Source organism: Grus americana, chromosome 20 (genome assembly GCF_028858705.1).
Source record: "Grus americana isolate bGruAme1 chromosome 20, bGruAme1.mat, whole genome shotgun sequence".
NCBI lineage: Eukaryota > Metazoa > Chordata > Aves > Gruiformes > Gruidae > Grus > Grus americana.
Genome location: NC_072871.1, coordinates 11,431,507 through 11,457,953, shown reverse-complemented (window position 1 = coordinate 11,457,953; position 26,447 = coordinate 11,431,507). Strand labels below are relative to the sequence as shown.

General features: G+C 44.4%; 1 protein-coding gene across 8 annotated transcripts in view; it reads right to left on the bottom strand.

Annotated features, from left to right (window-relative positions):
- The window catches only part of BRD3 (bromodomain containing 3), a 50,543-nt gene that overhangs the window by 11,328 nt on the left and 12,768 nt on the right, over positions 1 to 26,447 (bottom strand). For 6 of the 8 annotated variants that reach the window (XR_008580001.1, XR_008580000.1, XR_008580002.1 and 3 more), the window contains 6 exons: positions 12,540 to 12,856; positions 10,304 to 10,441; positions 9,173 to 9,320; positions 8,260 to 8,474; positions 6,197 to 6,568; positions 222 to 350 (listed from right to left, as the gene is read on the bottom strand). Coding sequence is in view for 5 of the 8 variants with exons in the window: in XM_054848520.1 (XP_054704495.1) it covers positions 222 to 350; positions 6,197 to 6,568; positions 8,260 to 8,474; positions 9,173 to 9,320; positions 10,304 to 10,441; positions 12,540 to 12,740 (1,203 nt within the window). In the remaining 3 variants the exon portion in view is untranslated. The remainder of the gene's footprint in view (positions 1 to 221; positions 351 to 6,196; positions 6,569 to 8,259; positions 8,475 to 9,172; positions 9,321 to 10,303; positions 10,442 to 12,539; positions 12,857 to 26,447) is intronic. The other 2 variants (XM_054848522.1, XM_054848523.1) reach the window with 2 other exon arrangements.

The following is a 26,447-nucleotide window of genomic DNA, read 5'->3' as shown; positions in this document are numbered from 1 at the left end:
ATACAGCAATGATTGTAACATTTTAGGAGCAGAACATGGCATTGGGGCAAGCCATGTGAAAAGCTCAACAGTTGTGCAGCCTAGAACATGGCTCTTCCTAAGGGCTGAAGGAATCATCGACTCTCCCTTGCTGGTGCCAAGAGCAGATTCACGCTTGGATCTCTGACACCTTGTAGCTGAACTAAACGTACTCTAGAAGACACATTTGCCAACACCTTTACCTGGAGCTTCCTGGCCATCGCTACCACTTCATGGTCTGGAGGATTGTACTTGTAACAATTAGAGAACATTAACCGAATATCTGCTGCAAAACCTTGTGCATCTTGGTATTCCCGACTGTCCATTTTTTTCTGCAAACAAACAAGCCAAAGGGAAAGGGGAGAAAAAACCATAAGCAAAAGGCATTTGTATCAACTGCATGGAGGACACGTGCATCTTGGAGACAGCTCAGAACAGCCTCAAAAATCACATTTGTCTAAGAGACCAGTAGTTTGATCTGGCTTATTGGTTCCTAAATAACATTCAGAGTTTCTGCTTTTTAAAAAAAGCAAGCAAACACACACAAGACAACCAAAGAAGTTGATATTGCTCCATAACAGTTTAACCACTTTTAAGATTCTAAATCTGGGTTGTTTTTTCCTTTTTCCAAGTAGTACTACATAAATCTGTCAGGGTCCAAGTTCTGTTAGAAAATAGAGTCAATTAGAAAAAGGGTTTTCTGGATCAGAAACTAATGTAAACAAGGATCACGGACAGGAAGGGCGAGAGGCAACAAACAATCAAGTTACCATTATAGGAGTACCTTACGCATGTATTTCTACATGCTGTTTGGGTATATTTGCCTTGTAAATCTGGAAGGACAGAAAAAATCATGACCATCTAACTCTGACTTCCTGCTAACACACACAGCTTGAATTTTGCTTGGCAATTCCTACAGCAAGACAGGTGTTTACAGTTAAACTACACCTACACCTACTCTTGATTTAAAAGTCCAACTGATAGAGAATGGATATAGAATTCACCCTCGATGAACCTATTCATAATATTATTTCCTTGTGTAGTGAGAATAAGTATCAGGAGCTAAATATTTGCACCTTCTCTATTTGCCAAGTGCTTGCAGGCCTCCCTTTTGTATGTCTTGTGCACCTGTATCCCCCAGCGAAGGAAAGGGGCTGACTGGCAGACGGGCTGCAAACGTGATCGGGAAAGACATGTCCCGCGCCCGAGCAGGAAGCAGGGGTGCTTTGGGGCTGGAATCCACGCTAGAGGACTTAACACAAGCAAAATTCCCATTTGTTCAATGAAAGCTACTGATATTTCACAGCTACACAGTAGACCTTTTAAGACCTGCAAGACCTTGTGAGACCTGCAATGACTCCTAAAACTGTTTTTGTTCTGAACAGAGCAGAATTTCACCTCCAGGGATGCAGCTCTGGAGGGACCTGCATGAGGGTGGTGACATTCCTGCAGCCTTACTCCCCGCTGTGCTGTGGCCAGACATCTGTCAAACTTTTGTCAGGAGACCTCATTCTCTTGGTGAATAAACCAGGAGAAAGCCTCTGAGCCTCAGCACAGAGACGGAAAGGGAAATAGGTTTGTGCTTCTCCTGTCTGAAGGAGAACTGGCCTTGTTTGAAAAGCATCTCAGGCCAATTCCAAAGCAAAACATATGTTCAAACGAAAGGGCCCATTTATTTTAAAATACATCTTACTGCATGAAAGGCCTTTTTGATGCACTTATATTTGTTTGGCACACTCAATGGCTGATTACTGCCTATGAAATACATTCCAGTGTCTGAGGCTTCGCTTTCATCCAAACCCAACAGTTTTCTACCCAACAGTTTTAATCTGTAGATTTTTGTTTTGTTTTCTTACAAAGAATAATTAACCTAACAAAAGAAAAAAAACCTTTAAATTGGTGGGCCAGAATATCTTCGGTTACAAATTCACTTCGAGATATCCAGCTGCTTAAAAAACGTTATTACATTTACAGTCAGGAGTCATAGACAAGCAGAGGACTGGCAGAGGTGCTGGGAGGCCAACTAGTCCATTCTCTGCCCCACGCAGTATCTACCACAGCAATCTCATTTTCCCTCGGCAATCAATTCAATTAATACTTTTTAATGTTCAAAAATTCCTTTCCTAATGTCTCATTTGTCTCTTGCTCTAAGGTAAGCCTTGTCCTGCCCACCGAGGATGCAGAGAACTTTTTGTTCCCTCCCTTCTTGCAGCAGTCTTTTACAAGTTTTAAGATCTAACATGTCCCCCTTCCATTTTCTCCTCTCCAAGATTAAACTGGACATCAATCTGTCCTGAAAACACATGCCTTGGGCATGGCATCAAGGCAGGTGCTGACAAGGGACAGGGACACACAGGTCCAGTGACTTTCGCAGAGAAAACGCCATCTCTACCAGCTAATGAGGGCTCAGCCTGATTTCTGGGGGCTTAATTGCATCTTACACAAACTGCCTCAACAAGAGCAGCTGCTTTGTGAAGCTGCGTTTGTATTCTAAAATAGGTGCAACTAAAGAAATCTTTAAAGATTCCCCCAAAAAATGTCTCCTCGCTTTCAAAACCCTGAACTGAGCTGCTCTGAAACCACAGCAATTCACTGCAAGAAAATTAACCAGTGGGTATAGTTAGATCCCTGGAGGTAGCGCTTTATTCCAAAAGCAAACACCTTGTGTAAACCCTCTTGCGCAGCAAGGACTGTTGCTTGTTCACCACTGAGTAAACCAAAGGCAGAGACATCCGCATCGCTGCTGCTGTGACCCGCCAGACAGAGTGAGAGAAGGGGGGCTCCAGGTTCCCCCCGGCTCCATCGCGGGCACAGCACCCTGCCTCCCCTCGACAAAGCTCCCCAGCATCAGAGAGGGGAACATGAACGTACTGCAAGTGGGTCCTGTCTGCCTGTAGACAGGGCAGCAGCACAGTGCTGCTACAGCTTCATAGCAAGCGTTTCACCTACTATGGGGAATTAGGGCTGCTGCCTCTTCATTTTTAAAGCGTAACCCATGCCTCTCTCATCATGCTTTCATCCTTTCCTCTCTCTACTCTAAACAGTTCTGCTCTTTCCCCCTCTGTGATGTCAAAGAATTGAGGTGGAGATGAGCTCACTGATCCTGTCCCTTTGGCTCTTCCCACTCTCAGTCCTAGCTCCGGCACGGCACTCCAGCACATCCCTCCACTCCTGGCTGCAACAAGCTCAGCTACAGCCCCTCCACCTCTCACCTGCCACCTGCACAGTCACAACAGCCAACCTGCCTCCTCCACGCACACAGAGAAAACCATCTCCAAATCCTTCTGAAGCACACCTCTGCTGGGTGCACAGCCTGAAAAATAAATGCTCCTGAGCACGAAGGATATTCTCTGAAGAAAATCAAATCTCATATAACCGGAGAACCAAAAAGTGACAAGCAACCAGGTATTTGGGAATCTATTACAGCTGCAGTAATGCTTATGTTTTACTTTCTCACACAATTCCTTCAAGATTAGTTTGAAGGCCATTAATTGCGCTGCTTTACCACAGCCATTGACACTTGTGCAGAATTAAATCTAAAACCTTTCAGAGCCACAGAGAAAGCCCCTGACACTGGAGAATTACACTGCCTGCAAATGGCAGGTTTCTGTTCCATGCTGTTAACGTATTATAGACTGCATCTCAGAAGTCACACTATGATCTACAGGCCAAGAGCAATGATAATAAAACACTCCATAAAAAAACAATACCAGACAGCACTTCAAACAAGTTTATTAAGAACAATACTACCATGTGGAAAGACAAATCCAGAGTCTTTACATACAAAAGACTCCACTGGGTCTGCCATTAACCTGTCTCCAGTTTTCTGCCCTACACTAGCAAGGTACAGAGGGAGAATATCACCTGCACTTGCAGAAAAAGGGCAGAGGTGTACACTTCTAAAAAAAAAAAAGTTAGGACTATAAAGAGATTTAAGTGTGAAGAAGTCACCAATAAAAAAAATCACAGCTTTGCACCTAGATTTTGCAGAATACAGCCCAGAATCTCTTGGAATAAGAAGCCACCTAACCACACAGGGAAATACCAGCCTTGAGAGAGTTGGGATTTCACACTCTCAATCTCTAATCTTACTGCATTCACCCAGGGCTTGATCTACCAGGCTGCAGGTACTTCTGGACACCTACAGCATCCCTAGGAAGTCAAAGGAATGCAACTGAGCTGAGAATAGGTCTGAAAGGACTAGGTTTACCATCACTCACACTAAAGTCAGTACAGTAACTGAATGAGTTTGTCTAATGACTTGCGTTCACAAGACTAGTAGAGAAAAGCCTATCAATAGCACATCACTCTAATGTGACAACAAAAAGAACAGTTGCACTGAACAAGAGATGCTTCTTCCCATCTCAGTCATTTCTGCAAACCAGACATACTTTGAAATTCTTTTAAAGCTACTGGCCAGTTTATAGATTCTTGTAACAGATTTTGACATGTAGCCTATGATTAAGCATGGGCAAATGTAACTGTATGAAGAGTAAACAGAACATCCATATATGAAGATTCCTGATGCAACCTAAGCACTGCACCTCTGATCTGACTTCAAAACCCCCATTTGCAACCTGTTCCTGCTCCCAGGTCACTCACTGGCATCAGAGGAGCAAGGTCAGACCAACACAAGAGAAAATGCTGGAATCTCCCTCTATCAGCAGAACATTAAAGTCAGGTAGCCAGCTTTGCAGACTACCATATTTTGACCTAGCCATTTCTCCTGCTTTTACCAGTGTGTTTCAGGCTCCTCCTTGCCTGCAGCTCAACTCACCCTTCATCTTGCCCTCTTCTCCTGCCAGGAAACTGCTGCAGGCCTTTAACACAGCTCGGCTTAATGGCAAGTCAAAAATACTGCACGTTGCACTGGCTTTTGTAAACAAAGCAAGGGTATTGCAAATTCAGGAGGAGAATGGTCTCCAAGCCCAGGTCCACCAGAGCTTGCTTACAATGCTTTTGCCAGCACAGAGATCAGGCTTTTCTGTACAAACCCAATCAATAATAACAATAATTAGTACTTAGATAATGCCTTCCAGATATCTGTCCTCACAACAGCCCTGTGAGGTAGGTTAAGTATTATCTCCATTTTATGACTGGGAAAACTACGGCACAGAGCTGTGGGGAAACTTGCCCAGGACCATAGCATCAGAACAGCAATTAAAACTCAGACACTGGTAACTCCTGGTCTAATCCCCAACGCACACACCGTGACCACTATTCTCTCACCACTAAATAATGCAACTAAAATACTCGTAAAAATATTGCAGCTGTAGTAAGAACCCTTGCAGCATCATGGCTGAATGGCATGGCACATCAGAGCATGACACGCTGATTCCAGGTACTACGTAGGATTTGCCAAGGAACATGAAAGGAATCACAAACGCAGTTGCCCTTTTGTCACCTGGGCATTTAGACAATCCCAGGCGTTGGCTTGGCTGGCAGCAAAACACTTCTGGCATGCTAGTGAAAGCCAGCAGAAATAGCTTCACTTCCTGCACGTGGAAGAAAGTCTCACCTCCACCAACACCGATTCCAACGGCTGGCTCACAAGCAGAAGATAGGAACTAGAAAAACATGGCTTTGGTCCATGGATATTTAGGAGGGATTCAGAAAATCTCCCAGTCTACTGGGAAAAACACCTTGAACATTGGACCATAGTAAGCTAAGCTCTTAAAGAGCCAAGCACGAACCGCACAAGCATCACGTTATTTCCTCCCCTCCCTGAGCACCAGGTGATCATCACGTTCCAGTTGGAATTGCTCAGCGTAAGCCTATCTGGACCACACATCATGCCAACAAGTAGGCAGGCAGCAGTTTCTGGAAATGGGATACTATCAATCGAATCCTATGAAATATAGCACCTCTTCTTCTCAGAGTGCAACACAATCCCAAGGACACAAGTTTAAATAGCAGGACTATCCACAAAGAGGAGAGGATGCCATCATACAGTCTGCTTTGCAGGGCAGGAAAAAAGATGTCCCAGGTTACGGGGGGGGGGGGGGGGGGGGGGGGGGGGGAAGGAGAGGGAAGAAAACAAAATATAAAAAAAACCAGATGATATCCAAATAGGTTCAGTTTTCCACCCTTGTCCCTTCCCCCTCCCCCAGAAGGAGCCAGTCCTCTGCAACCAGAGGGCTGTGACACCCTGCAAAAGAGGTGGTAAATGTGGACGTACTTTAACAGTACTGAGATCCATGGGGTGTTTGATAATATCATGATAGTCATGTAATTCCAAGGCCTCTGCATCAACAGGCTTGTAAAAGGGCCATGCATAGGCTGCATGCTTCTTCGAGAGCATCTCCTTAAGAATGCTGTCACAGTACTTGAGGTGCTCAGAGAGTTTGCCCTTCTTCCCTGCATGCTGGGGGACCTCTCCGTCTTCAAGGTCTTTCTTTGGTGGTTTGATGGGCCGCCCGCCGCTCTCCCGTCGAGCGATGATTTTGGCCTGCTTGGGGTCCGAGAGGGGTGTGGGCGACTCGCTTCGGCTGGCAGTGATCGCAGAGGTGGTGGGGGTTGTCGTGTCTGCTTTCCGCTTCACTCCCTTTTTCTGAAACAGCAGATGGACAGACTTCATGAGTACGTGCCCAACCCTCATGCTACACTAGCAGAAATCTAGCACAGTTCATCCTTATTTTTGAGATCTGCCTGTCCTCTGACAGAAAATACAATTACTTCACTGGGATAAATGGGACTTGTGACAAGAGGCTTCAACACACAATTCAGTGACTACAACACGATGTATTACTACATGTCACCTGAGCCACAGTAACCAGCCATTTGCACATCTCCAACCCAACCCCAAACATGATGCAAAATGTGTTAGCTCTACGTATTTCACTGAGATTTAAACCAAGGACTCTTACCTCATGTTTGCCAAGGGAAAGGAGTGCGCCCAGTCGATTACTGCAGCTCAGCTGATGCATCGTGACTTAGTAAGTCAGTAACTTAACCACATGTCTGAGTCCCCAGTGGCAGGATCAGGCTATAAGTTCTGAACCAAAGCATATTAATCACCAAAGACCCATGAGCCCTCACTCCTTTGTATTTAGTGGGTGCGCTAAGATAGACTGCTTATTATGGACAAGAGCAAGAATTTAAGGTTTTATTTGCTTAAGGCAAAATCATATCTCACATAAATTCAAGCTGTGACTGTCCAGTCAGCTCTCTTGTGCTTCTATAAAGGATTTATTTCTCTGGAGAGAGAGAAAGGGGAAAAAGTTCCTTAGGGAAATCTAAGGGAAATCTTAAGTAAATCCCAAGTAGGATTAATTTTGTAGCATGTATTTGGCAAACTCAATTCTGGGTTCATCCTTGAGTTTTAAAATTAAATTGATTCTCAGAAGCAAGTTATTTGGACAGAAACTGAAGTATGAGACAGGCTTCTGAGGAGGACAGCTTAGCTGCAAGAAGATCCGACTTACAATTTCTCTAGTAATTCCCAAGCTATAGGGTTAAATAAGCAAAACAATTCTGTGGCTCTGCTGGCCCATGCAACTTCACATCAGAGAACACCGATACTATTGCAGTTAATTTCCCAGTTTAGGAAAAAAACCAGCTTTTTCTGAGCTATGCTTTCATCATTTTTAAAGCAATATACAGCTTGCCAGGAAAATTCCAATTATTTAGAGCAACATTTTCATTTACCCATAAATTAACATAGTAACTAGCAAAACACCAATGGCAACTCCCAGAAGATTACTCAGTAAGGAAGACAGAACTAATGCACCCAAAACCTGCAGGCAACATCAGTCTCCTCCAACTGGAGTGACAGGCTTGTCTTGAACTGGTTTATGGCAGAGAAGAACATTCCTAGAGTTGGAGTCTGCAAACCTTAAAGGAATAGTCCCAGAGAAATGAGGGTGTAAGTTACAGAGGGAAGAGATGCTTTGGGCTACATGGTGCATAACAGGGGAAACCTCCAACAGTCTTCTCGTTCATCAGAGCATCAGCACTGGCTAAGGCAATGGTCAGATGAGGGCTTGTCACTGAGTTGGAGCAATTACAGTTGACATCACCTCAGCTGGGGTGTGGTAAAACTGGCAAAACTTTTCTCAACCCTCTCAAACTTGACAGCAAGCACTTGTATGAGCACACCCCAAAGGGACAACGACGGCCAGAGAGGCAATGAGTCAAATGCAAAGAGAAGGAATGTACATAACCAGCAGTGAGGGGATGAAAATAAAGCACTGCTTAGCAATATTGCCTTCTGAAGAGGAAAGGGTCGAGTTCTCCATTTACCTTGACTACTGGTGGCGTGGGAGGCACCACGGGCATTATCGGAGCAGCAGGCGGAGGGGGAGCAGCGGCGGGAGGGGCAGTGACAGGCGGGACATTAGCAGTGATGGTTGGCACAGGGGTGGCAGCAATGACGGGCGTCTGAGACACGGCTGGAGGGACGTTCTGGAACGGGGCCGGCGGGGAGACGGAAGACATGGCCACTGCTTGCTGCGCTCCTTTCAAACGACAAAGTGAAAATGCACTGCAATGTACTGATGGTTACAAGTGCTGACAAGACATTGGGAACAAAGTGACACTGGTGCAGCTGGACTGTGCAATCATGGGCTTGGCAAAAGGCTTCCAGTCCAGGGCCACAAGAAGAGCACAAAGGACACAGTGTGATTTGCTGGGTGCTGTTACCCAGGGGTTAACAAAAAATGACGAATCACTGACCTAAGTTCTCGTACCACGAGCTTTAGGCCAGTCACATGCAAGCAAAATACTTCAAGCTTTGCACATGGAATGTGTTGTTCTGGGACAGTCTTCACCCCTCTCATGCTCTCAGAGCTACTCTGTGCTCAGCAAAAGAGCAGGAGCTCGAGGAGAGGGAATGGAAGGACATGGCTCTTTTGGACAGCTGCTGTCCTGCACAGAACTCAATCTGGGAGTGCTTTTACTATGCCTGACAAATGGTAACAACGACTCTCCTATTGCCAGCTAAACACCCAAGAGTCCAAAGCACTTCAGATTTGCCACAAGTTCTACAACAAAAGAAACCTAGCTGGGAGCAGAGCCTAAGTCTCCTGATATCCAGGCACATGTCCCTTATGCTAGACCTGCACTGTTAAAGAACTGCCTACTAGTGTGAAATTAAGGTGGACAAATCCTTGGCAACAGGCTTGTAACATTTAATGTCACTGGATCGAGTTAATACCTGCACTCTGCGTGCCCGCTGATGGCTTGCGACCTTTGCCTTTAGGAACTGGGGGTAATAATTCGACTTCCTCCTGAGGCATCTGAGCAACCTTCTGCAGAAATATCTTCTCCAGGGCTTGGGCCATGAGGACGATGTCATCTGTGGGCTGCAGAAAGAAGAATACAAGCCTATGCTGTATCATCCACATAACAGAAGCAGAGAGGTTCAAGAACAGGCTTTGAAATCCCCAGTGATACTGCCCTTCAAATAAATGATGGTATCCGAGCTCCAACAATAAACAGACTAGATCTTCTCCCTCCTTGCATGCCACACTCCTGCTCTTCTATTCTGGTCTAGCATGCAATAATTACAGCCTCTAAGAACGCTGCATCTAGAGAGTTATTAGGATTTCCAGTAGCAGCCTGATAACCAGTATCCTGTGCATCAGTGTAGAACCAGCAAACTGGAACAGATGAGCTGTCCTCCCCTGCTTGCTAGCAGGTTCAAGAGAAGAGTGTAAACACATACTCTGTGGCTCAAACTAATTAATTTGTTTATTTCAGCTTGTTCTCCAGTATGGGTCAATGATGACAAACCACTGTATAAAACATAATACAAAGAATAGAGGCCTTTAACAACCTAACAAACCAGCAAACAAGCCAAACCTAAAACAATAATAAGCAATCTAAAGGTGTGCAAGTATGGACGAGACATAGGCCGAGAAGTGTTACACTTCCTGAACTGCTCTCTGCTGCTAAGACATACTATTCACTGCTAGACAGCCAGCGTAACAATAGCACTAATACCCCACAGAACACCTGCAAAGCACTGCATAAACTTTTGCTCACCTTAAAGAATTCCTAACTGGAAATAAAGAGTAAAAACTTGCTACATAACCCCAAAACAGAAATCTACCTATAATGAAGAGGCACATTTGCCATTTTAACTAGTCTGGGGAAAGAAAGACACAGCACAAAGACAGCTTTGTGCATTTCAAGTAGTGTGGTTGCAATTAGTGGCATTTCAAATCCTTGCAAGGAGGGCCCGGAGCACAGCCGAGCTGGCCCTGTTTAAAACCTGCACTGTAACAGTTGTAGGTGGGCCTCTTCTAGGCAGTGCCCCAGCTAAAGGCTTGTCTGGGCTCTTTACCTTGTTATAAATGTAACAATTTGTAAACATGGTGTTGAAATCCTGCATACATTCACTGGCACTCCAGTAATAATTATGTTCCAGGCGCTTCTTGATGGTCCCCATGTCCATGGGATTTTTTATTATTTTGTGATAATCCTGTTGGAGAAACAGGAAAGCCATTACATCTCCTGATGTGCGGAAAGCGTGTTGCTCACATGTCCCTCTAGTTCCAGCTTTCTCTTCATTCCCCCTCCCAAAAAACATCCCCAAATTTTTGTGCAAGTACCATCTTTGCTTTTATTTTCTAATTTTTAGTCTATTGTTATTATGAACTTGACTACAAAGCACCAGAACTCCTTCCGCAAGCACCAACCTTCTACAACTCCCCCCAATACATGCTCAAACATGCACACAAACGGCTACTTGGATATTACCAGCTTTTTATAAGGACAGTTGGACTGGGAAGGCAGCAAGTGTAGTATGCAGACAAAAACACGCTTTCTGAGCAGCTCTCCCTGGAAGCTGTTCGCAGCCTTGATACCCCTTACGAGGCTGTCGGTGCCATTTTGGATTGTGCAGCAGAGTGGAAGGGTGCCACACTTGACAGTCAGACTAAGGCTGCATCGATGTGCTTCGTGCTCACACAGGACCAGCGGCTGGGCAGCAGGGTCAGCGCTAGCTTTGGCAGGGTGTTAGTTTAACAGTGGACTGGCTGCAATTTGGGAAACAGCATTTGTCTCCCTTTTTAAAGGGCTGCCTCCGGCACCTACAGAAGTTTATCACTGCCAGCACTGGCTAAGACAGTGCTAAAAGTTTCAGTCTCTCTTTTAAGGGCATCAGCCCTTGAAAGGCTTACACATGTTAACCCAGTTTCTCTCTGGGCTGGTCTCAAGCCTCTATAGAGGCTGTTATTAGCCTGGAGATGCTCTAGGCATGCAAAGTTATACACTGTAATTTTCCTGCTCTGGAGAACAGCAAGCCCTCTTGCTGCAGGTGCACACGAAGCCACGTACAGCCACTGGCCACTATGAGCCCAACTCCCAAGCACCACCCGAGACACCAATATTTCCAGGCAAGGCACGCTAGGGCAGGAAAGGCAATCCTGCTGGCTACTGGGCTTGTGCAGATTTAGGTCACACATGGAAAAACAACTATTCTTGCAACTGGTAACTCCTTTAAATTTTCTGGTAACCTGCCCTAAAACCACCTCGCAATTCCTCACTGAGGAACTAAATCCACAAAAAGAAGGCACAAATAAACACAGACCTAGAGAAACATTATACAGGCATTAAGTGTTTTACTCTATTGGCTAGCATTTTAAATAATACCCATCAACAACATCGCAGAGTTCAAAGGACTCCTAATACAGTCCATAAAACTGCATTATAACCTGCGGTAACTGGAGCTCTCCTGACCTTACATCCCAGAACCATGCTCCCTCAAATCCTACATGCAACCCTGTTGCTCAAAGCAGCCAGAGTGAACGTGCAATGGGCTGCCTGGCTGAGCAGACAGCAGGGCAGTGTCTGTATTTAAGTGAAGCAGGTGCGTAGCTGTGTGCCTCCACTCCTGAGTTTTTATACCTACAAGGCCCCTTTGAAAAGGTGAAGAGCGTGTGGCTCTGTTCCCTAGAAGAAATCAGCTTAGTACACTTTGGTTATTTATGAATAACCAGGCTAAATCTTGCACTATCTGCTCTGAGAGTATATATCATCAGGCACAGGAGGCAGATGGGTAAATGCAACTGTGCTGTTATTTCTGATTCCAGTATAGCATTTGAAAATATCTAGCTCCGAAGTATCCTTGGTAATTAGCTTCTCCTGCCTTCCTCAACACTGAAGTCAGTAGCAAATCCAGGAAGTCCTATCACAAACACAAGTTCCACTGAGCCCAATGCCAAATGCTCAGAAAAGTGTGGACTTCAAGACTCTCTCAAATTGGACAGAGGCGGGACAAGGGGTGAAGACACATAAAAGTAACCAGAGGTAAACCACAAAGCACTACGCTTCAGCTGCTCTAAGAAAGCTTGCTTGTGTGTTCTTCTCTTCCCTCATCGAGAAGTACTTTTCTCCTTCAGAGATCTGCACCTCTCCAGCTCTGAAAGACATCATCTTCTAATTCAACAAGTCTAAGAGCATTCAAGGAAATCCCCAAAAGCAACCTAACCATTCTGATCCAATGATCAGAAAACTGATCTCACTAACACAAAGCTTTCCAAGAACAGAATACTGAGCAGAAGATGATAGATACGTACTGGCAAATTCAATTTAATTGCATCAACAGGTTGGTAGAAAGGCCAAGCAAACTGATGCTTCCACAAGGTCTTTACCACAACATTTTGCATATATTGCAATTGGTTGGTCTTCCGGCCAGGCTTATTAGGATTAGTGACCTCCGGAGGTGGTGGATTCACAGGGCCCTGAGGAGCCTGGATTGCTGATGTGACTGTCGACATTTTCCTGCTCTTGCTCTCACTCTCTGTCACAGCAGCAACAACTGGGAGATTTTCTTTCTTCCTTTATGCTCCCTGAATGGGACTGACATCCCATTTCCAGGGTCCAACCATACAACCTAGATCAAATGAGAGGAAGAAGATAATGTGTAAATACAGATACTTACTTGAAGTAGGCATGTTCAATCAACAGCAGAAGTGTCTTAACTCAGGCTCTTTACCCCATCTGCTTCATTCCCTGTAACACACTTTACCTTGATGATGGGCATAGTTCAAGACCCAAGAGACAGTGGAACAGCAATTACCAAATTCAAAGCCTGCAGAGAGCCAGTAAGCTTCACAGGACTAGTTCTTGCTCTATCTGGCTCAGAGAGCATCTTCGTGCACAAAGAAAACACATGGGGTAGCATAAGAATACTGTTAGGGAATACAGTTGGGATGTAATACTGAGATTCCCACGAATGTGCTGATCCAAGCTAGTAAATCCATAGCTTGCAGCTCAATGTAAACTTAACTGCATTGTCTCTAGACCCATGCTGGCTGGCACTGAGTCAGCTTACAAGCCTCTACCCTGGTGCAATGGTCAGTCTAAAAATCCCATAATCAAGAGCTGACTACAGCTGTCTGAGAACCTTGATCCAGAGAAATGAAAGAGGGGGCAGACAGAGGTGCTGTGAACAGTTGTGAATGAAAGGTGTCACCAGAAACATCCTAACTCAAAGTGATCTGCACTGTGAATCTCATAAATGTCTTGCTATGTCCCTTACTACACGTACCTGGCTGTGCCCTCAGTTTCATATGAAAGTCTCAAGATACAGGCTCAGTACAAATAATAATTTATATTATATCCCATGACCTGGCTGAGAGACCCTTGTCATGCTTTCTCTTAAAGGCACTAAGATATGCAGAAGAATACACAAACTGCATTACCAGCAAACTCCAGGGGAAAAAAAAAATGGTATAGTATCACTGCATCTTGTATACCATATGGTAAACAGCTTTGCTATGTCATCTTCCATAAACATTTGATATTTCAATTCACATCAGGACTGCAGCTACTCTTCTCATGGCAAACAGACCACAATCACTTTCGAGAGGCAAATTATTTCAAATACATTCAGAAAGCCACACAAATACTCTCACTGACATATGCTTCTTGGTTGCACAGAGAAACATGAGCAGAGACAGAAGCTGCATTAATACAGGGAGAAGAAGAGAGCAGTAAGACATCCTAGGAAAAAAACCTCAAGCCTCTTCCTTCTTACATCCCTCATCATCTCTACTGACTATCTGGACTAAAATGTCAATTTACCCTTTGAGCTGCTGATTAAATGATGGCAAAAAAGTAAACACATACCTAATTTAGGGGAATTTTACAAAAGTAGACATAAACAGATCTGAAACACAGAGGGATATTTAAATATCAGTCTTCTCAGGCTTGCTCAGGTAGCAGAGGCATTTGCATTCTGGAGGCCAGCTGCTGCCCCAGCAGCTCCAGAACTAGGAGAACGCTCTGGCACCCTGGTGACATTGTGGCACAGGGAACCACACCATAAAGCAGCCGGTGCTCTGGGTGCCACAGCCATCAGGGACACCCGAGTGCTCTGGGTGCCGCGGCCACTAGGCGCACCTTGCTGTGGACCAGCTTGGCTTGGCCCGGCCCACAGGTGTCCCTGGCTCCAGAAACCAGATCCAGTTTTGGTTTTGGTGGGTTTTTTTAGAGTTAATTGTATAGTTAATATTTTATAGTACTTCTATGGAAAATGAAATTGTTAAAAACCTAAACCAAATCCATGCGTGACTACGCACGCAGGGAACAGACAAGACCAGTTATGACACTGCCACCATCCATTCACAAGACCTGTTACATTCCAAGGATGTAGAAAAAGCAGAGATGACAGTAGGACTTTCTTGTGCCATGTATATGGCACAAGTATAGATCCAGAATCAGGCCTCTGGTCCCTATTCTTTGGTAACTCGAGAGCCCAGCTTAGTAGTTCAAAAAGGACTAGTCTCTGTTCCTCAGCTCCCTCATCTGATCACGCAGGTCGTGCTGCTGTTGGCCGGCAGGGTGATCACCAAGCAGCTGACAGGGATGCTGGCATCCTCTGGGCAAGGAATTTCAAAACTAGGATGTTCCTTGGGATTTTGGATTTGGAAGACACTGGGGAAGCATTTTCTCCTGATGTCCCATCAACTTAAAGCAGCAGCAGAAATACTGCAAAATGCAATCTTCGGATCAAGGAGGGGGAGAACAGACAAAGAATTAAAAAGAAGAAAAAAGATAATTGGGTGGTTTCACTCAGTCTCCTTCTGGGCAGCTCTCTGCATGGATTTCAGACCCCAAAGCCTTTGAGCAACGTCCATCATCTGAGTGTATGCAACATTGACTGCAGGCCCCTGGTGACCACCAGTGAAGCATTTTGTTTGCTGTCTTCTTGATTAACAAACTGAATCCAATGCAAGGATTGATGGGAAATAAGACACCCACAGAGAGCAATTCCTGCTGCTATAGAGCATTTCAGTCACAAGTTTGAAATGATGCAGTGTAACTTAAGTCTTCCCTTTAAATAACCTAAAGTTAAATACAACTATTCTCTTTTCATTTGAATTTGCTGATGTCCTCCTACCTGTCAAACTGCATTTGATATGGATTTTTTTTTAATTAATTTTTATTAAATCCCAGAACTGTAATTCAAAAACCACAGATCTAGTCATGCCTCTCCCAAATTCCCTCTCTGACCTGAGCCAAGGCGTTTGGTATCTCCACACCACAGCTTCTCATCTGTGCCATGGAGATAGCGGTAGTTCCTTTCTGTCTCCATCTGCTCCACCCAGCCAGCCTGCAAACTCTCTGGGACATGCACCACCTCTTCATGTGCACATTTTGACCATCAAGCTTAAACAAGGCTTGCACAGTTCACATGAGAGGCATGTAACAGTCATCAGTGACACAACTCAGAAAGGATTTTAATTAAGAACATTACCAAAAGTAGGAGGGGCAGATTCGTGACAGCCAACTCGGCTAGTCCTCTGACAGCTGATCCTCTTTAACTTGCATGCTCCAACTCATTGGTTATTACAACCAAAAGTGGCTACAAACCCCAAATCTCTTAGCAGCACTGTCATTTAAATGCTGGATCCTGCAGCTGAAAGACAGGAATAGCTACGTGGGCTCAGCAGCACTGGAAGTTATCTTTTCCTGGCATAAATACAGCTTTAATGTGCATGTGCCTCACAGCACCATTTTAACCCTAGGTCCATCAGCTTCCTCATCATTTGCTGGAAAAAGTGCTTTGATATCAGATTATGCCTTTATTTTTAAAGCTAAAAATTTGTTTCTACATCCATTCCTTTACTTCTAAAGTTTCAAAATAATATTCTTTTTTAAGAATGTAAAAAGCAGAATTATGAGGAGTCTGGAGGCTGAGGGTGCAAATGCTTTGGAAATGTCCAGAAGTATATGACATTGAATTCAGAGAGGCCACAGCCCTGCCTGAGAAAACTACTAGTTGTCAGACTTCATTTATCAAATGAGGAAAGTGAGACGTAGGACGATCTCACGTCCCAACTTACCACACAAAATCATCCAACACAACAGTCGAGTAGACTCACACACAAAAAACAAGCAAGCTTACACAAATTGTCCCATAACTACAAGAAGAAGCAAAATACACAGCTCCAGTCAAGCACTTCAGTACCTACTGAAATTGCAGCAGTATTATTTAAACTATTAGGGAGCCCAGTGGTGAACCAGGACATCACTGTACAAGGTACTGTACAAGCCTGGAACAAAGACTGCCAAAACCAGCCTTGGCACAGACATCATGTGCATCTTCCAGTGAAGGTCTCAGGTTGGACTTCTTTTAGCACCCTGGAGGAATAAGTTCTTAAATTTAGATTTTTAAATTACTACTTATCCTGTTCCTCAGACTTGCAATGTCCAAGTAACAGAAGCTGTTCTTGATTTTTCTGGCTGCACATGTACACCTTTGATATTACAAATTTAAAGTACACCCTTTTGCTGTCATACACAGAAAGTGCATGCCGCTTCCCACATTGTGTATTTCTCCTCCTTCTTACTCATCCCAGTCTGAGACGATAACTAAAAGCAAAACCCAAACTCTCAAATAAGTCTTGCTTCTCTGGAGTTTGTCTGTCCTGCGCTAAGTTGCAACCTCAGTGTGGCATCCAACAAAGCAACAGGGTTTGACTCATCCCTCAGCCAAACCAGTCATATAAAAAAAACCAAACCAAAAAACACACCAACTAGGTTGGAAGGATTTTTTTTTTTTTTTTAGCTTTTCTTTCATTGAGTTGCTTGCATGGGTCAGTCAGTGGAGAGACAGTTGGCAGAGAGAAAACATGTTAATAATTCCCTGTACTAGTAGGATAACGTTTTACTCAGCTGATGGAGACCACAGACTGTCTGCAGTGGCGAGACTATTTTAAAAGAGGCTATAAAGCCCCATGAAATGTGCACTGTGCCAGTAAGCCTGCTGCTTCAGCTAACGGTTCTGCCACTTCCTTTGGCAGTGCCGAACATTTAACGGATGGCTCACTCCCTTGCTGCTGTTCGTGCAGTACAGGATGGCATTTGTTTCGATTGCAAAATTAGAAGGTAGCAAGCTCTATGTTAGTCCGTGAGCCCAACAACTCTTTTTCCCTTGGTATAGTATTTCTGCATGGTTACTTGGACACCGATCAAAAACTGGCACAATTCCAGCCCAGCCAGAAACAGCAATATAAATCTTCCCATCAGGGAAAATTATCAAGTTTAAGAGATGTTCCTTGACCTCATCTTTATCTCCACATTATTATTTACATTCCAGTAGCACACAGAGGCTGTGCAGACCAAGGTCCCTCAGTACTTAGCACTGTGCAGACAGGCAGTATGACCCTGTTCCTACTTGGAAGAGCTGGTGCTCACAACTCAGGCTTCACACCGTGGTGAAGTGACCTGCCAGGGGCCACCCAGCAAGCCTGCGGCAGAGCCGAGAGCAGAACCCCGAACCCTGGCCAGTGCCTGGCCCTGATCTCGTTAGCCAGCCCGTCAGAGAAACTGCACCTCCTAAGCAGCACTGCACTCTCAAACATGACAGGCAGCGACTGAGCGTTTCTGAAGGCAGGACAGAGCCAGCAGCCAGAACCACACTGAGCAGGTGTCCTCACACTGCTGCTCCAAGCATTACTCCCCCGCATAGGCTCCTTGCAGCCACCAAAGCAGACGCTCGGTCCCTTTTCCCCCAACAGCAGCAATAGCTAGAAGCTTGTGCCACCATATGCTGCTCCCCGTCTCAGAGAAGCAGCAGGCCCATGATCATCTTGCCCAGACTTTCTTGCAACTGCAGGAATGGTTTAGCACACTATTACTAGCCCTCAACACAACCTTAAAGTCAGATAAGATTATGAATTGAGGGTAGTAGTATCCACATTCCATTTTACAGTGGGCTACACTACCACTCCTCCAGGGTCCTCAGAAGGAAACAAAGCTGGTGGATGTCCTCCTTTTCCTCCTACTGTGCGTTCCTTTCCCTCCACAGCCCCATATAGGAATTGAACTTCAGGCAGCTTTCACTATCTACTAACTCCATGTCAGAGGGATGTTCTCTTCAAACTCAAGGATCTGTGATTTGAGAGCAAGACTTGAGGACAGACAAGTTGCTTTACCAGCCAACGCTGCCTTGGCAGACACACATGCTATACACAATATGCCACCCCCTCAAGACCTGGGGATGAAACATTTGCACTTGGCTTCACTGCAGGAAATGGGAATTTGGCTTGTGAGAGCCCCCATGGCACACTGCAGCTTTGCACTCTGAAAGTCCATTCAGCTGTCCTCGTTGTCTCCCAAATCATTAATTCCACACATCAGAGATTTGCTTTTCATGCATATTATATTGAGCACAGCCCCAATAACATCCTGTGACTGGGAGATGCAACTGTGTCCTTAACTTACCTCTGCATGAGGGAAGGAAAAAGATCACAGAAGATTAAGTCAGTTCCTTGGCTTTTGACTTGGTTAGTTTAATGCTCATCAGATTATGCAGATAGATTTCCCACCCTTGGTCTCTCCTTGGCTATTATAAGAGCAGGTGTTTCCTCAGTAAGGAGCCTGTGGGTTCCTAACCAGTAGATAAGAATCATCCAGAAGTAACTGATAATTTCAAGGGCCTTCAGTCCTGGTACATACTCAGTGCTCCCTGCAAATCAGACTGCTTTAAGATGTCTCACATCATGCTTTCAAACTCAGAGGTACCCAAAAGTCACTTTATCTTGACTATAAAAGCAGTGGGGACTTTTCTAAGCACTATTCTAGGCACCTTAAATAAAATTATGATCTTTCTGATGATTGTAGGCCAGAGTATTTCTCTCCACTGAGTTGCTAATGCCACAGGAAGCTCCTTCTGATCAAGTTCAAGCAAGACTTCAGATGCAGGTCACGTACCTCCTGCAACACACAAATCATATGGGGCTCAACTGCTTTCTGAAGGCTGCAGCTTCAAGTGCAGGGAGTGATGTTTCACACTGTCACAAGTTCATTTTCATAGCTTTCCATTTGCTTTTGAGAACAGTTTAAATAACTGGCCTCAGTAATGGATTAGGTATGGTTGATCTTGTTTTGGATTTGGGAGAACAGAATGACCTCTGGACATTTCTTCCAGCCCTACTTTTTGTGGTCCTCTGAAAACATGGAGGTAAATTTTAACTCAGACATATGCTGGTTTTGTGCAAGCTCTTGAGTTACACACAGTGTTAACAAGGCTACAGTAGGAAGGAAAAGTGAGTGGTTAAAGAGCTTATTCTGTGTTGGATTCCTGACTGGAGAAGTTCAGCCAGCTTTAAGATCTGACTCTGCAGTAAGGATTGGACTGAGATTTCTGAAATAAAGTGAGCTGCACTTGCAAAAAACTTCCAGGAAGTACTTCAGCAAATTAACTGGGTGACCTATAATGAAAATGCTTAGTTGTAGCTGTGGAAATAAGCATTTATGAACAGGTCTCACAGTGGGTAAACCAGCTGGTGGCTTGCACATCAACACTCTGGGAAGACACAGTCAAATCAACAGGATAGGAACGGGTAGGTGCTTCACCAGAAAATGTTAGTGGTTGTGCCTCTCACAACAAGATACACCAATTGTACCTTTGTGGCAATGGAAAAAAGTGTTGGGCTGTTTCAGCCTTCATTTTCATAACAGACATTTGGCACTGAAAGGAAAGCGTTTGGGATAATCACATGCCTGGGCAGAGTCTGCTCGTGCCATTTCTTCCTAGAGGGGAAAGGTGGAGATGCAATGAAATTACCTTGCATGACCCACAGGGTTAAACCTATATCACCTCATAATTGAGGGAAGAGCCAGAGAGAAGCCAGATAGCAGTCAGTCAGTCACGTCTTACAGAGAAAAGGAGAGAAGGTGAATCTGCTTCTGAGCATATGTTCTCTCTTATCTAGTGCACTGTGATACATTGCACGCTTATTTGGCAATTTCTAGCACTTGTAGGGGTTACTGCAGTCCCTCAAAAACCCATGTGCAGCAGAAGCCCTGCAGCTTTGGCCATTAGGCAAAAAGGAAGTGCTGGGACGGTGCTGGCACATCGCCACATACCATACAAGCTCCCAACATGTCAGGAGCAGGAGTGGGGGACCTAAGGGAGGCAGGAACATGGCTGAAGGCACATTGGAAGTATGGTATAAACCACAACACAGACAGCACCTCAGTCCTCCTCTGTGGTTCAGTAACCACTTCAAGCCCCATCCTGCAAAGTGCTAAGCAACTTTCCCCTCTCCATAAGTTGCACAGTTTCTGTGGCTCAGCACCTCTCCACAGAGGGTTTTGCAGACTTATCACCTACAAGATACAACTAATTGGTCAATCAAGATACATCTCTTTCTAATGAAGGTTTAGGCAAACACACACAAGCTCTCCACACTTTTTGGCCCCTCTAACTGGGTCAACCTCTTCTCTAGCTGTCTATTAGGGAGAGATAAAATGAGAAAGGAGGTCAAGTGCTAGATAGCTGGGGCTGGAGAGTCTATTCAGACTGATCAGACTTGTGGATGCTCCCACTGTTGCAGTTACAATATCTATGATAGCTGATCTAGTCAATGCCACCCAGCCCTGAAGATACATCCTCTCACTGCAGGATTGCTGCAGAACGTGATCCTAGCTAGAGAAGTACCATTGCACAAGCATAAGGTGTGGAAGAGCATGGAGATCTTGCCTGCTTTCATCACATTTCCTAAAACACCATAAAAAGAAATTGCAGCCTAGTCAAGAAGAGGAGTCTCCATGTCTACGTGAAAGTTAGCCAAGGAGGGGAAAAAAGTTTGGTGATCCCAAATTCAAACCTTGCTGATGGGCATAGCAAAACACTCTACAGACTCGGTCACAACTTCCTCAGACCGGCCAATTCCACAGGCTCAGAACTGGCACAAATGCTGTCTGCTGGATGCCCTCTTTGTTATTCCACCTCTCAGTGTTTCTGGTATTATCATCACTTTAAACTTCACAGATGGACAAAATCTACTGCTCCACCTCTACTCACCCTTGCTTACACGTTCAAATCCATACTTCAAGACCAATCAGAACTACAGATCCATTTGCTCACTTGGGTTTGAACCGCAGTCACCCTTTATTAGCATCCTTCATGTCAGCATTCCCAACTGCTCTGTAAGTGGGAGACTGAAACTGTGTGACAGGCTGATGCTCCTTCACTGTGAACTTGCTTGTAACAGATCTCAGTGGCAGGGGATCTTTGGATTCCACCATCAGGCAATACTGCCACAGCACACAAGCAGCAAAGGAGGAAAATCTCACTTGCTGAGAACTGCTAAGGAGAAAACGTACATCTAAAAGTCCAGAAGCAACAGGTCCATCCCAGACATGCCAAGTGACAAGCAAGCAGGCTGAAGCTGTTAATCATTTCAGTACTGGATGATGATGCTGAACAGTCTTAACTTGATACTCACTGGCTTCAGCAGAAGTCATCCTAGGGTTCCTTTTACTTACTTTCCTTCAGGAAGCAAAAATGGTGGAAAGAAACAGATACAAATACTACTGAGCAGATAAACTGGAAGAGGAAACAGGCAGGTAACCTACACCCTCTGGGAAAAAGCAAAACAGAGAAAGTCAGGAAAAGAGACAGGAACAAATAGAGTGAGGAGATACAAAGTTAAAACTTCTTATTTCATGCAGTTTGAAAATGTGATTGAACAGAGGCTGCTGTTAAACGCTGCATCCACTCTACTTTTCTGAACTACAGACTAGAGCAGGGGGTGAGAAGCCCTGTTGTGGTTCATCCAGGCTTGGTCATTGTTATTACTGCCATGCAGGAATACACAGAAAGGGCCACCACACACCAGATGCTGTATGAGGACAATAGGGATTGTAGGAGACTGCAGCCTCTGCTCCTGACCAGACATTGCAAGTGGGATGGCAAGACGGAATAAAAGCTGGAGCCTGACTGATTGCTAGGGCAATGAATTGACAGGTCAAACACCTCAACTTAACTGTGTTTCATCAGCATGTGCCCAGACACCAACTGCACTATGACCAGGAGGCTCCACTGCCCTGACCAGGACCAAGCACAGCACCGCATGCAGAGCACCTCTGCCCTAAGGAGTGAGCTGTCTAGACAGACCAGGAAAGAGGCACAAATTGGCAAGGCATGACGGTCTTAAAAAGAAAAACTAAAACCAAAAAAAATCACAGTGCAGGTCAGTACCACAACCCACCTACTTCAAAGCTCTGCCTCCTAATTCCCCTCAGTTCATCTATTACTTTACAGCCTAACTTCTCCAAAGCATGACTTATCCAACACATGATACTACTGCCAATTCATCCTGTGACTCCAGAAATCAGTTTTGTAAATTTCAGGTCAGCAAACCATATTTCAGTTAAATTATCTAGAAAACCCCAAACCATACTCTGGCAGTGACCCAAATTTCAGATGATACATGCACAATAAAAGCATTTAGGTGCACCCATTAAAGCGTCACATGGCAACACCCGCACAGGCTTCAGAACTCCTAACGGGATGATCGTATGTCTACACCCTCGCAGGGTTCTCTTTTTCTGCTTTTTAAAGGATGTGCTTTGCACAGTTAAACATTTGTGTTCTGAAAAAGATGGTCTGCCCTTCCCCTTTTTAATCAGCATATGGTGCTCTGTGTACTTTTACAGTATAAGAAAAAAAAAAACTTAAACTCAGTTTGATTCAGCTTATAGTGAATAAATTACACATAGTCTTTCCACAACAGGTTTTGTCATGATTCTTCTTCTGCACTTTGATTTCCAAAAAGAGGTATTATTGGACACAAAGCATTTTGAAGAAAAGGTGAAAAACAAAAACAAAAAACCATGAGCTTGAATACTTCCCTGCTGGGCAGAGCATCTCCAAGCTTCTGCTATACCTGCAAAGAATTACAAAGACAGCTACAAAACAGGATGCTGACGCCTCAGCTCAGTTCTCGACACTCCATGCTGTTGGCTTGTCAGTTCCCCACTTGTGAAATGGGGATATGAATATTTCCCCTACCATCTACAATTAGTCTTTTCCCATGCATTTATACATTAATTCCTTCTCACTGTTATGTTTATACCAAATTTTAAGAAAAAACCCAAACAAACACACAGAGGAACCTTTATTTACAAGGTGTTCAAATACCACAACTTAGGCTTCTGGAAACACTTAACTGTTCTTTACTAAGTACAATGCTAATTGTCATTTGAAGAAACTGCAAAGCTAAAAGTGCCATCTGCTTTATCCCTTTCCCCATACTGCAGCACCCTTTAAACACATTTCTAAAAGATAAACCACAACACCCAAGAGGTCCTTCATGACACCTGTTAGGGAGGAGGGTTTAGATACAGCCAAATTCCACTTCCAACTGAATTTAAGAGGCTACATGTAACAGGAAGATTACCTCCTCTTAATGAAACTAAGTACAAAAAGTATTCTGAGCAAAGTAAAAAATACAGAGCCCTTGCAAATAGCATTCAGTTCCTATGTATTACCTATTTAAAGTATTGTTTTCTGCTCTGTGCACCTAATAACCTATGCTTCAATTCTTTCTTACATCACCAGTACTGCATGGCCATATATCAGCATTATTAATATCATTTACAAGTGCTACAGATGTTATCCTTATGGGCAGCTCCATGCAAACATCATCAGAGAAGACACACTTTAATAAACAGACACAGATCCACGTTAACTTGTTAGAAGCATTTCACAGTACATAGTAGAACCAAAGTGATTCATTAGAGAAAATACCTTCCCCCATCAACAGACATCCCCCCCCGCGCACTTTTGTGCTCCAACACTTTCTCCTACTCAATTTTAAAATTTATTTTTATATATTAAAGGGACTGAAGTTATTATTATGAAAAAGAACAGATTTGTTTCAGGACAAAAAGCATTACAGACATAGTAAGAACGGATGTGCTGCCACTGGTGTAAATCGTACTCTGGGTTTACAGCTGCAGCACCGCAACTTTCCCAAGCAAAGTCTACCTAAATCAATATATGACAATCAAGTCAGTTAAGGGGATGAACAATGAAATCAAAGTGATTGAATTACCATGACAAATATCTACTTGTTAGCCGAGCCACCACAACGTTATATTTGGTAACGGGGCAGAGTAAGTACGCCCACCCACCAAGTTAATTATTGCAGTTTAGCTGACAGAGTAGTAGGAACTTGTTCCACTGCAGTAGCCTTCCCATTTACGACCACCACTCAGCCCTTAGCGTGTTCCCCGAAACAGGTTGCACCGACTTAGCTTTATCTGTTTCCAAACCAATTTAAGTGCCCTGTCTTTGAACAAGCATGTTCTAGAATAACTCAATGTGTTAACTTAAAGCAAACATAGCCAAACACGTGCAAAAGGCTGTATGTAGTCTATTATTTCAGATGAAAAGTGCCTCGCTGATTTTGCCAAGGTTGAGTAGATCCATAAATCTGTTCAGTTATGCAAGGAAGTTGCAGGTCAGCTAAGGTGTGAATAAACTGTGATAGCTAAGCTGCTGTTGCTCCCCGAGCAGGCATCAGCGCAGTTTCCACTGCCTGAGTTTACGTATCTGATTTAAATTTGCAATCATTCTGCGAGAAAGGGAAAAAAATTGGATCTTAGAGTCTATTACCCCTCCCTATGCAGGGGAGAGGGGAAGGTGCTCCCTACTGCCTAACACACCCAAGGGAGGAAGGTGGTCTCCCTCCGCATGCCCAGAGGAACACTGCTCTCTCCACGAACTGCTGGGGGCAGACAGACAGGCTCCTAACAGGAGGAGCTAAGTGTCCCCACGCACAGCTCCTTCTGAGAGCACCCACAGCTTAGCTTCCTGCACAGTGAGAACAGACAAGTCCTAAGCCTCTCTTAAAGCTCCTGCATATGGATGAAGTTCAAATCAAAGGAAGTACAACCACGACAGTGTGGACACAAGTATCCTAAATTTATTCTCATGTGGCTTATTCCTGTCCAGGCAAGGAACACACTTTCAGCACATCAGCTGATGCATAACACACTCAGACAAGCACTTACTGCAGCAAAAATTTGGGGGAGCATACCCTCTTTCACATAGCATCTTGAAGAGCTGCACTTTAACGCTATTTCACAGACCCTACACAGAACTGTAGCACCAACAGAAAAGCTGCAAAAAGGCAATGCTTTCCAATAAGAAATAGCATTTTCCGCTATACCCACATGCAATTCTTGCACGTACAGTACAAAACACACATGTGCTCAGTGTATCAGTTTCACTATAACCTGTGGTACAGCACAGTTCCTAAACCAGCCTTGGTAAGCAAAAAGGCTGCTACATCCTATGTCCCTCCCCAGAAAAATAGCACAGTACTGCAAACTCCGCACTTGCTTATAGCCAAACCTATTGACCAGTGCAGTTTTAGAAAACAGATTTCTCTCGGCATGGCCATATTGGTGGGTTGCAAGAGAGATCCCCAACCAGGCACCCTCCATAATGTTACACAAGGATAAGCTGAGCAGTTGAAAAGACAAAGTTACACAAGGAAAAACGCACCTTTCCTTCAATACAGATTGGGTTTGGTTACAACAGGCGAGCCAGTCACATGAAGCGCATCTCTGCTTGTATATTTATATCAGTGCATGAAGTCCTATGCAAGGATATCAGTGTGGCTGTATCGGTAAAGTGCTCCAAGCATACACTTCCAGAGTGGAACAACAGCTCTCAAGGCCAGGAAGGAAAACTGCAATCTTTTTCTGTCTCTGCCTCTCTCTTTTTAAAGGCAAGAGAGGAGCAAACAGGATCATTAACAAAGCAGACCTGTGTCAATCAGAACTGAGTCTAAGTCTCAAAGTTTGAAGCTAAATGGAATCAGCTCAGGGAATTTTGTTCCAGATTGGTCCCCCATGCACAGAAATTTCATCTCAGATTGTCTTTACTACAACTGTTGCATTGCTGGTGGAGAGGAAAACGTCCTCGGACCCAGCAAAGGAGTGAGACAAATCTCCTCTGCCCAGGTTATCCATGTCGCTGAAATACTTCCATACATGATGGTGTCTTCTTATCAGACTCAGGCTGGAAAGAGACCAAGGCCTGGAAAGGCGCGAAAGGAATCCAAAACAGATGCAAGTGTTTCTTCAGTCGGTATCTTATCAGTAAGAATGGGAGAAGGACTAGTAGAAAAAGCAGCACATTACAGTGAATTTCCACACTACTGTCCAGAAGA